Source organism: Schistocerca cancellata, chromosome 2 (assembly GCF_023864275.1).
Source record: "Schistocerca cancellata isolate TAMUIC-IGC-003103 chromosome 2, iqSchCanc2.1, whole genome shotgun sequence".
NCBI classification, from domain to species: Eukaryota; Metazoa; Arthropoda; class Insecta; order Orthoptera; family Acrididae; genus Schistocerca; species Schistocerca cancellata.
Window position 1 is genome coordinate 589,584,695 of NC_064627.1, and position 12,613 is coordinate 589,597,307.

Here is a 12,613-nt window from a genome sequence, read left to right on the forward strand (position 1 = left end):
TTAACAAATGAGTCATGCTGTAGATTATTTGCATTTTTTCTTCCTGATATACCTGCCTGCAAAGGAGGTCAAAAATATGTGCATTTTTCTCTGCAGGTTTTTTGAGTCAACTTAGTGTATTCTTTACATTCTGTCAAATGTAGTGTTCTGATTCACAACCAGAAATAATCCAGGACCTGAAAGTAATAGTTTCCCACTTGATTCTGTCTTGTAATAAAACGGCTTCAGACACTGGTGTTTGTTCGTTTTCATGCACATTCGTCGAAATGCCATCACAATAGAATTTCGCTGTTTCTCGTATACTTAAGCTCGTGTTTTTAAAATTTTGCACAAATTCATTTTTAGGATAGATCTACATCCACAGCAAATTTCAGGAAAATTGAACCTCAAGGAGCGGGAAGCCTATGACCACTTGAGGTGAAATGACCCCTGTAATTCTGTAGGCCTGTGTGGTTTCATGTACGTATGTCGAGAGCAGCCAAAAGTGTGACTTTTTTTTTCTCTGCCTCGCTGATGCCGTGGAAAACGCACATGTTTCCATTAGTTATGACTTCGTACAAAACTCTTCCCACAAACATCGCAGAACGCTACACATTTGATCCGTCAGTAAATAAACCACTTGAACGAAAACAGGGTACACAGTCTGCCGCTTGTATAAGACAATTAATTTTTTTCATTGGCTGATAGTAACCGCTATAGTCATTGGCTGACTCCGATATGTAACAAATTTCTTAGGAATGGAATGTATTTTAGGCCGAGAAATATGCACTTGTAGCCGAAATACGTGTAACAAAGTTGGCTACATTGTTCGAACGTTTGGCTATCGACAACTTTTGTGATCCTTCAATTGTTCTGTTGTGGGATATCAACGAAGCTGAAATATAGATTAAGTTGTGTTTATGTTTGGATTCAGTTTTTTTGACGCTGAATGCGACTGATATGGCCGAAGAAAATGTATTTCATAGTATATTGGAAGCGTTGGAGAATAACTTACGTGAAATAGAAAGTAAGTTTTACGCTATGTTGCGAGTGTGTTATTGGGAACGTTCCTAGGAGTGCAGGGTTTCCTGTTACGCCAAAAAATTAGTTGTTTTTACTGAGACAGGCTTTAACTGCACTTTGCCTCCAGTGTTGGCTATGTTTCCTATTCTCAGTAAAGGAATTAATACCTTTCACGCATGGATGGCTTGAAGTGCAGTAGGCACGTGTGTTACCATGATCTGTATAGAACAACAGCCTTTTTTTGTTATACGTTTATAGAAATTTAGTGATTGCTTGTAACCAAACATTTGACACTTCGTGAATTTCGTGTATATTGTGTTCCGGTTTGTTTTGACACCAGGCCACAATAATAAACTTGATACTTCTCAAATCAAATTAAGCCTAGCCACTTGCTGTATTAAATCATTCTGTTGTTATCAACCGTTACCTTTCCTCAAGTATCATATTGTACTTTATTGGCCTGTGAGAGATTTATGTGTGAAATATTCGCCATTTCACAATTATTTTTATATGCTTTACATACAGCATAATAAGATCCTTTCTTTTCACATGTACATACATTACATTTACCCTTATAGTTATCTAAATAACTTGATATATTAACTGTAGCAATATCAATATATTTTCCAGAACTTGTACTACCAAAGGGGAATGCATATATTATGCCCACCACAAACAAACTTAAAAAGAAAACAAATTGCCTTAATTGTTAGTAATTTTCATTAATAAGATACTTATTGAATAGGTTCTGATGCATAGGAAGGGTACAGAACATGAAAATATCCTTTATCACAATCATAGCAATACCAATGCTTTTCCCATAATGTGTATGATGGGAGGTGAACTTTATGACCATCACAAATAATAAAAGAAATATACACGTCATTCTCATTTGACTTCTATTTGTAACATACTTTATGAAGATATATAGATCTGTAAGAACCTGAAAATATGAATATGACATTTACTATGATCAAGAAGAACATAATAATTCCAATCCCAAAGAAAGCAGTTGTTGACAGATGTGAAATTAATCAAACTATCAGTTTAATAAACCACAGCTGCAAAATACTAACACGAATTCTGTACAGACGAATGGAACAACTGGTAGAAGCCGACCTCGGGGAAGATCAGTTTGGATTCCATAGAAATGTTGGAACATGTGAGGCAATACTGACCCTACAACTTATCTTAGAATAGAGATTAAGGAAAGGCAAACCTACATTTCTAGCATTTGTAGACTTAGAGAAAGCTTTTGACAATGTTGATTGGATTACTCTCTTTCAAATTCTGAAGGTGGCGGGGGTCAAATACAGGGAGCGAAAGGCTATTTACAATTTGTACAGAAACAAGATGGCAGTCATAAGAGTCGAGGGGCATGAAAGAGAAGCAGTGGTTAGGAAAGGAGTGAGACAGGGTTGTAGCCTCTCCCCGATGTTATTCAATCTGTATATTGAGCAAGCAGTAAAGGAAACAAAAGAAAAATTTGGAGTAGGTATTATAATCCATGGAGAAGAAATAAAAACTTTGAGGTTCGCCAATGACATTGTAATTCTGTCAGACAGAGCGAAGGACCTGGAAGAGCAGCTGAACAGAATGGACATTGTCTTGAAAGGAAGATATTAGATGAACATCAACAAAAGCAAAACGAGGATAATGGAATGTAGTCGAATTAAGTCGGGTGGTGCTGCGGGAATTAGATTAGGAAATGAGACGCTTAAGGTAGTAAAGGAGTTTTGCTATTTGGGGAGCAAAATAACTGATGATGGTCGAAGTAGAGAGGATATAAAATGTAGACTGGCAATGGCAAGGAAAGCGTTTCTGAAGAAGAGAAATTTGTTAACGTCGAGTATTGATTTAAGTGTCAGGAAGTCGTTTCTGAAAGTATTTGTATGGAGTGTAGCCATGTATGGAAGTGAAACATGGACGATAAATAGTTTAGACGAGAAGAGAATAAAAGCTTTCAAAATGTGGTGCTACAGAAGAATGCTGAAGATTAGATGGGTAGATCACATAAGTAATGAGGAGTTATTGAACAGAATTGGAGAGAAGAGAAATTTGTGGCGCAACTTGACTAGAAGAAGGCATCGGTTGGTAGGGCATATTCTGAGGGATCAAGGGATCACCAATTTAGTATTGGAGGGCAGCGTGGAGGGTAAAAATCGTAGAGGGAGACCAAGAGATGAATACACTAAACAGATTCAGAAGGATGTGGGTTGCAGTAGGTACTGGGAGATGAAGAAGCTTGCACAGGATAGAGTAGCATGGAGAGCTGCATCAAACCAGTCTCAGGACTGAAGACCACAACAGCATCATTTATTATGAAAAGTCACATTCACTATTAAGACTTAAATTTGTAGGTAATGTTTTACAGAAAATTAAAAAGAGTTATGGAATGTTAGATAATAAAATTTAAAATATATAACTAAATTACAATATCTTCAAAAGGTGGGCATAAAGTACCCCACCCCCCCTCCCCTTGATATTGCAAGGGTTAATTACTTAAAGTTGTCAGCTGATAGAAACACCACCTTAAAAATTTAAGTTCGCATATATCAAATTAACTTTCTTCAGTAGCTCTCAATATTTTACCCAGAATTTGAGCTTTGCTGTTACCTAGTGAGCTAGGACAGCAGCCTTCAGCAACATCCACAAATTGTTAGGTGGGTCACCAAGGATAGTCTTTAGACCAGACTGCAGCTGTGTATTCATTATCTAGATTTTTGCTATACTCCATGAATCACTGTGAAGTACAATGCAGAAAGTACATCCCATTGTACCCATTATTGAGACTTTTTCCCATTCAGTTTGTATATTGAGCAGTGGAAGAATGATTGCAAATGGTTTGTGCATAATGTAATTAATCGAATCTTGTCCTCATGATCCCTTTGGGGAGTGATGTAGAGGGTGTTGTAGTATATCCATAGTCATCATTTAAAACTGGTGCTTGAAACTTTGTTAATAGACTTCCTCAGTATAGTTTCCATTTGTCCTGAAGAGTATGCCAGTACAATTTTTCCATCTCTGTGACACTCCCTTGCAGGTCAGACAAACCCATGACCATTCCTGTTGCCCTTATTTGTATACATACAATATCCACTGTTAGTCCTATTTGATACTGGTCCCACACACTTCGGCAGTATTCTAGGATAGGTCAGACAAGTGAATTGTAAGCAGTCTCCTCTGTAGATTGACTGCATTTCCTTAGTATTCTACCAATAAACCAAAGTCTGCTACCTGCTTTACACATGGGGGAGCCAATGTGATCATTCCATATCCAGTCTCTATTCCACCCAGGTATTTGTAGGAGTTGGCCAATTAGAGTCACGGCTTGTTGACTTTAGGATCCTACATTTTTTCGTTTTGTGGAGTACACAGTCTTACACTTCAGACCATTTAAAGCAGATTGCCAATCTTTGCACCACTTGGAAATCTTATCAGAATCTGACTGAATATTTGTGCAGCTTTGTTGAGACCTTATGTAATTGTAGATAACTGCATCATCTATGAGAAGTCAGATATTGTCATTAATATTGTCAGTAAGGTCATTAATATAAAATAAGAGTAGCAAGGGTCCCTACCTCCTTCCCAGAGGCACCTCTGAAGATACTTCTACATCTGTCAGTGACTCTCCACGTGAAATAATATGCTGCGTCCTCCCTACGAAGAAATCCTCTGTTCAGCCACAAATTTCAGCCTGATGCCCCCATACAATCATGCTTTTGATGTTAAGTTTAGGTGTTTTACTGAGTCAAATGCTTTTCAGAAAATAAGAAATACTTCATCTGCCCCAACTGCCTTGGTTTTCAGGATGACATTTGTGAAAAGTGTGACTTGGGTTTCACACGATCTATGTTTTCGAAATCCAGGATGGTTGGCCTGGAGGTCATTCTGTTGGAGGTACCTCACTGTTGTTTGAATCCAGAACCAAGATTTTACAACAAATGGATGTCGGAGGTATTAAGTGGTAGCTTTGTGGATCACTTCTGTTACCCTACTTGTAGACAGATGTTACCTGTGCTCTCTTCCTACTTAAGGGCATAGCATTTTGTTTGAGGTATCTTATGATTTAACTGTTAACAGATGGGCTAACTCAACTGTGAATTGGGTGTAGAATCTGATTTGGAATGCATTGAGCCCTGGGGCTGTGTTCAATTTTAATGATTCCAGCTGTTTCTCAATGCCACTGACACTAATAACTATTCCACTCTTTTTTCCCAGTGGCGTGAGAATTAAGTTAGGGCAATACTTCTCGGTTTTCCTTTGTAAAGGAACATTTGAGAACAGAGTTCAGTATTTCTGCTTTTGTGGTGCTACTGTATTTCAGTTCCTGTCTTGTCCATGAATGATTGGAAACTTAACTTTGGGGCCACTAAGAGCCTTTATGTATGACCACAACTTCTTTGGGTTCTGTGAAAAATCTTTCAGCAATATTATATTCCATTGTAACTCTATAACTTAAACAAGTTGACAGCTACAAGAAACAAAGTTGTTCTAAAAGTGAGGCATTAAATTAGCACAAATCTGGCAGAAAATCCAAAGAATGTTTGGTTGTGTGTGTACTAGTGACACAATACAATAAATACCAGCACTATATGATAGGTACAGTAACGTTACCAGTAACAACAAAACTAAATCAGAGTTACTAAACATGGTTTTCCAAAACTCTTTCACAAAAGAAGGTGCAGTAAATATTTCTCATCAAGAACGGTTGCCATTGTGAGTAATGTGGAAGTAGTGAAGTAACTCAAGTCACATAATAAAGTCAAGTCTTTGGTCCATATTGTGTACTAATCAGGCTTCTTGTGGAATGTGGTGATGAAATAGTTCCTCCTCCATTCGTTTCACCTGGTCCTATTTAACCCAACAACCCACCTTTGTCGATGTTGACCTCCACCTCAAAGATGGCTACACCAGTACCTCTGCCCATACCAAACCTATTACCCATCAGAAGTACCTTCAATTCAACAGCTGCCACCCATTCCATACTAAGAAGTCCCTTCTGTACAGGGCACCCGTGGTCATTGCATCTGCAGTGACTAGTGCTCCCTCTTGATATATACTGAGGGGTTCACTGAGGCCCTGACAGACAGTAATTAACCTCCCAACTTTGTACAAAATCAAATCTCCCATTTCGTACCTTTCCAGTCACCCGCCACCTCCCAAACTCTCACCGTTGAGCCAAGAGGAGCATTCCCCTCATAACTCAGTACCATTCAGGACTGGAGCAACTGAATTATATTCTCTGGCAGGTTTTCGACTACTCTTGTCGTGCCCTGAAATGAGAAATGTCCCACCCACTATCGTTGCCACCCCTTACAGAATGGTATTCCACCATCCACTGAACTTACACAATATACTCATCCATCCCAACACAGCCACTGATCGCAGCCCCTTACCTCATGGCTCATATCCCTGTAATAGACATAGATGCAAGACCTGTCCCATACATCCTCCCACCACCACCACCACCACCACCTACCTACTCCAACCCGGTCACAAACATCATCTATCCAATCAAAGTAGGGCTATCTGTGAGACTGGTCTTATGGTTTACAAGCTAAGCTGGAACCACGGGCTGCATTCTATGTGGGCATGACAACAAACAAGCTGTATGTCCGCATGAATGGCCACCGACAAACTGTGGACAAGAAACAATTAGATCACCCTGTTGCTGAGCATGCCGCCCATCATGACATTCTACATTTCAATGTGATTGCTTCAAAGCCTGTGCCATATGGATCCTTCCCACCAACACTAGCTTTTCGGAATTGTGCAGGTGGGAACTCTTCCTGAAGTATATCCTATGTTCCCGTAACCCTCCTGGTCTCAACCTTTGTTAGTCATTGTCCTCACCCATCTAGCCCCTTCCAGCACTACACAGCCCTCTAGTCCACCAGCGTACCCAGTCTTTTTACTCCCCCCCCCCCCTCCCCCCCCCCCCCCCTTCCGTCCAATGTCTAATCTCCTGATTGCATCTAGCTGCCCTGAACCAAATACTGTGTTTTATTGGCAGAACATGTATAAATAATGCAAAAGATGTACTAAAGAGACTGCCTACACTATGCTTGCCATCCTCTCCTTTAGTATTGCTGCATGGTATGGGATCCTTAACAGATAGCATTGATGGAGGGTGTCGAAAAAGTTCAAAGTGGGACAGCCCATTTTGTATTATCATTAAATAGGGAAGAGAGAGTCGCAGATGTGATAAGTCAGTTGGGGTGCAGCCATTAAATCAAAGGAATTTTTCATTGTGGTGAGATCTGTTTATGATATTTCAGTCACTGATTTCCCCCCTTAACCTTTTAAGTGGGCATGACTGATATATACGTCCATGCTCTGCTATTGCACAGTGGGTTCGACGGATATATCCGTCCACTGCATTCTGTGGCTAGTAGCTAATGGGAATGACGAGTTATCGGCCTGCCGTTGACACTGTGGTATTAGTTGAGCTTCGTCCACTAGATGGCAGCTCTTGTCACGCAACACAGCGTGTTATAGGCTAGTTATAACATTGTCCACACGAGCGCGTGTCGAGAAAATGTGTCCTGTGAAGCAGCCGCAAAAGCACGCCTTTTTTGTCTGTGTTTACCGCAGCGTTAGTGAGTGATCTTTTGCAATGGCGAAAAGAAGTCGTTTATCAGATTTGGAGATTGAGAAGCTGCTTTTAGAAAGTGACGATAATTTCAGTGACTGTTCTGAAAGTTTTCAAGATACAGATGTTGAGGCTAGTGAAAGTGATTTCGATTCAGAAACACCTGACGGGGAGGCACTACTGCAGCAGACGGTACCTAGTGAATTTGTGCATGCTAGTTCAGTTCGTATTCAATATTTGTTCAGTGGTAATAGTGGTACAGTTGTGCCTCTAAAACAAATCGATGTGATGAGTTTTTTTATGTGTTTTGTGGATGATGTTTCGTTCACAATGATAGCTGAACAGACAAACTTATATGCAGAACAGTTCGTAGCTTCTCATCCCAATTTAGCAGCACACTCCAGGGTTCACAGTTGGCAGAATACTACACACGACGAGGTAAAAACACTTATTGGAATGCTTGTACTTCAAGGAAATCTTCACAAACCAGACCACAAAATGTACTTTTCAAAGAGGGAATCAGTTGACACACCTTTCTTCAGGAAAGTGATGAGTGAAAAGTGGTTTCATCTTCTATTGAAATTCCTCCACTTTGCTGACAATACCTCATATGACCCACTAGGCACTATCAGCAGAAAACTATTCAAAATTCACCTCATTATGGAGCATCTGAGGCGTAAATTCAGATCAGTGTACATGCCAGAAAGGAACATCACCGTTGACGAATCGTTGTTGCTCTGGAAAGGACGACTTGGATGGAAGCAATATATTCCATCAAAGCGTAGCAGATTTGGCATCAAATTGTACGAACTCTGTGAAAGCAGTTCCGGGTATGTATGGGACTTTAATGTTTACACTGGAAAGGACACTAATTATGGTAGCCACTATCCAGATGAAAAAATAAACCTCTCGAATTGTTTTGGAGCTCGCACACGATCTACTCGGGAAAGGCCACTGTATTTATCTTGACCACTGGTACACCAGTACAGATTTGGTGGACAAACTAACCAGCAAAAACACCGATGTTGTCGGCACAATGTGACAAGAAAGGAAGGGGTTCCCTGACTTCGTAAAAAAGGAAAAACTGAAGAAAGGGGAGTACATAACAGGGTACAAAGGCAAGCAGATGGTAATGAAATGGAAAGACGAGATGTTGTTATGGTCAGCACCTTCCATGACGATACGTTTGTAAATGTAAACTCGAAGAAGGGAATCGTTCAAAAGCCACAAGTTGTCGTTGACCACAACAAGAATATGGGGGGCATGAATAGGTGCAATTCTCAGTTACAAAGCTACCAGATGGCCAGAAGCAGCCTGAAAAAATACTATCAGAAGCTTTTCCACCACTTGTTGGACATTGCATGCTACAATCCATACATTCTGTACAAGAAGCATGGTGGTGAACAAAGTAGAATGAGCTTCCTGATTAGTCTTGGTGAACAGTTGACCATATCTTCACCACATCAAGGGACATCAGTAGGACGCCCACCTCGAACACAAAAAGCAACATGCCTTACAGCCTGGCATTTTCCATACCTTCGGCCACCCACAACGAAGAAAAGACCAACAAGGAGGTGTGTGGTGTGTACGAGAAAAGGCCTTTGCAAAGAGATTTCATACCGGTGCGCAGAATTCGAAGTTTTCTTGTGTGCAGGACTTTGTTTTAAAATGTTTCACACTGAAAACAATATGTGATATTGTGAAAATACAGTTTTGTTAACTTCTGCAATATATTTTATTCATTTCCACCCCGTGGTGTGCGTACTGTAAGACCTTCGGTACACACACCATCAGATTATTTGACTTGTCGCTCTAACGAAGTAGGCGAATGTCAGCAGTATGTCTCGTGGTCTTATTGTGGTGTGTTTATCTTCTGCCGTTAGGTCAGACGAAGGAATGCCACTTGCACGTTTAGAGTAGCAGATTGACGGTGACCAACTTTAAACAGAACTTGATTAATTTTCACACACATTTATTAAAACAATAAAAAGCATAGACATTACATAACTTGATTCTGGATGCTATTTACAATTGACAATCTGAAGTTCCTTTGGTCTGGGTACGGTAATCTTATTCTCACATATCTCTGATACTTGAAAAAGTGTCTATACATTTATCTTCATGGCTATGTACAGGAATATGATAATCTTCTTAGGTGCAGACTGAAACTTGACTATAGACTGGTACAGACTAATGCAGACTGGTACAGGCTGGTGCAGACAAATGCAGACTGACTAATCGGAGGTCTGTACACTCGTTATAATACCTCGCGCATTCAGGTATCACTGCGCGAGTGTGATCCGCGAGGAGAAAAGGTTCTACATTAGCAGCAATCTCATTGGCTGCGTTACATATTAATACACGGATCGATGGAAGCAGAATTTGGTCCGTCTCTAAGGCAGCGCCATCTCGTAGTGCGGAGACGGACGAGCGCTGCGCCTGCGCTGTTGTGCTTAGCGGGGCGCGCTCTAGTGGGAAAGTTTTGTATGCACTGACTACGCGGAACTGTGTACACAACACACCCAATACCAATTTAAATTCAACAATGAAAACGCGAAGGAAAACGTGAGAACAACGCGCAGCACCACCGCGAAGGGGCGCGCTGGCATATATTACCCACTGTGGAAGAGGTGCGCTTGCAAACTACTCACTTAACAGGTTAATCACAAAACATTTTGATGGTGCACACCTACGGTTGGGAGAAAAGACCATAAAAAAAAAGACAAGTCAGCACTCATACAGGAAAATTTAGCTATTAATGTTTTCCGCATGCTATTCGAAAGTGGGATGATCAAGAGCTAGTTTAAAAGTGGTTCTGTGAAACCCCTACCATACACTTGAGTGTGATCTGTAAGGTAATCATAGAGATTTGGTTGTAGAAATATAAACTGTATTAAACACTGTATTCTTCTCTCAGATGAAAAAAAAAGCAGTCCAGTAAATACATTCAGCTGAGAGAATGAGGTACATTTTCCTGGCCCTCCATACATTCTCTAAATTTATTAGTAATTTGCAGAACTGTTGTACAAAACCATCTTTTACATCACAAGCATTAACAAAAAATATAATAAAACATCAATTCAGGTGCTTTACAACACAACACCAACAGAGTGAACTGAAACAATGTGACATATTTACATGCACTGCATCTGAAAGTGCTGAAAAACAAAGGTAATGCTGAGTTGGCTGACTAGTCTGCCGAGCACTTATTTAACTGCGTCTTACAGGTGCCAACCATATGCTTTGATTCACTGCGTTGTGTTAACTATTTAAAAAAATCTCTGGAAAATGGTAGGGGTACTCAGTGCTGAATGACAGGTGCGTGCAATGGTATAAGCAGAAGGGACTGTAATCTGTTGAGAAGTGGAATCGAGACAAGGCTGGAGGTTTGCTTCTGCCAAGTTAATTGTCAAAAAACACTCCCTGACTCCCAATTTCAAGGGTATTTATGTAGGGGTGGAATAGGGTAGCAATGTACTATTGGCTGGGCGTTAATGGCGGACTTAAAATCTCCACACAATAAAAGCATGGAAATCCTACACAAAAGAAACAGCCCCCCCCCCCACCTCCACACACACGCGCGCGCATCCTGTAGGTTTGCAAATGACAACCAGAGGTGTAGCGCACCAGTTAGAATGAGCGTGTTCAGCGATGCCCAGGCCATGCACCTGTCCAATTTGTCCTTAATAGCTGGTCACAGAGCAAAAGAGAAAGGCCAAGTATGGCAAAACTTAGGAATGGCCTTAAGCTTAAGGGTGATGTGAGCCTCATAGTCTTTTGCATCACCTATTTCGGGTGAAAACAGTGACCAACTTGTGGCAGAGCTCATCGAGTGCCTGGAACAGGATGGAGTTGGAGGCATTGAGACAAAAAATATTTTCTGACATTCCACTGTCACCGTCCAAAAATGTGATTGCCCATGTGAGATGTACTGACCTGTTGCTGAATGGGCAGAATGTTGTAGATCTTACAGGGAACACAGAGCTCAGGGCTGTGCAACAGTGTTACACTATGCATGTCTAAACTCCATGTCCGTATCTGAAGACCGGTGTTATGAGCTGCTATGGCAGATAGCTGCCACGTGGCCATGTTTTTGACACACGACTCACAATGTCTGCCAGTGCAGGCAGTGACTATGGATGTGTGCACAGAAAGAACCAGGCCACAAGGGGAACTGTCGTCAGAAAGTGCTAACATCCTGCTCTGAACATTGCAAACGAAATGAGCATGCCTAGGTTGTCAGCGGAACTGAACACACTGATGCTGCATCAGTTATGTTGTCAGACTGTTCAGTCACAGCCTGTGACAATTCAAATGCCTGAGCAATAGCAACAACCTCCTTGACTAGGATCTTCCAAACACATCACCTCCTGACACACCTCTCAGTCTGGAGCAGAATGGATGACAGTGACATGTATCTGAGAGTCGCCGTAGAACTGTTTGTAATAAGCACAAATAAATTTGCACTTCCTATTTAAACCATGGAGGTTGTCTACCCATGCCTGATAGGACTGGCTCGGTTTATTTTACATTGGTGAAGCTCCATATGCGAAGCAACAGCCTGGATTGGCTTAAGATAATAAGCACTGAGAAACTGACAATTTCAGAATACAACAGCGCTGGGTCCTTAAATGGGGCAAATTTTTAAAGTGAATGGAATGTTTTGGGTTGAATCCAAGATAAAAAAAGGGGAAATTTTTGCCACTACCTGAAAGGCTGCGAAATGTTCCTGCAAATATTGTGCATATGAGTCCCAATCTTCCTTTGTTCATAGAATGGTGGATAAGATGGGAGAGTGGTAGGACATGTAGAGAGCAGTTGTGGGAGGGCTGTTGCACCCTTGTAACCTACTGGTGAATCAAATCTTTAACTGCTGCTGCTGCTATTATTGTTGCTGTTCAGACTTATGTTCACACAGAGTAAGCGGCAACTGCTGGTGTAACAACTGAGTCCTTGTCATGTCCATCATTCTTGCAGATGACATGTGGAAATGAAAATCACCTCATCACCAAAAAC

At 40.9% G+C, this 12,613-nt stretch overlaps 1 protein-coding gene across 1 annotated transcript in view; it reads left to right on the forward strand.

Moving 5' to 3' along the window:
* Positions 1-797: 797 nt before the first annotated feature.
* The window catches only part of LOC126162220 (cyclin-D1-binding protein 1 homolog), a 99,180-nt gene continuing 87,364 nt past the window's right edge, over positions 798-12,613 (forward strand). The window contains exon 1 of the mRNA XM_049918567.1: positions 798-1,006. Within this exon, the coding sequence (XP_049774524.1) occupies positions 940-1,006 (67 nt within the window). The 5' untranslated portion in view covers positions 798-939. The remainder of the gene's footprint in view (positions 1,007-12,613) is intronic.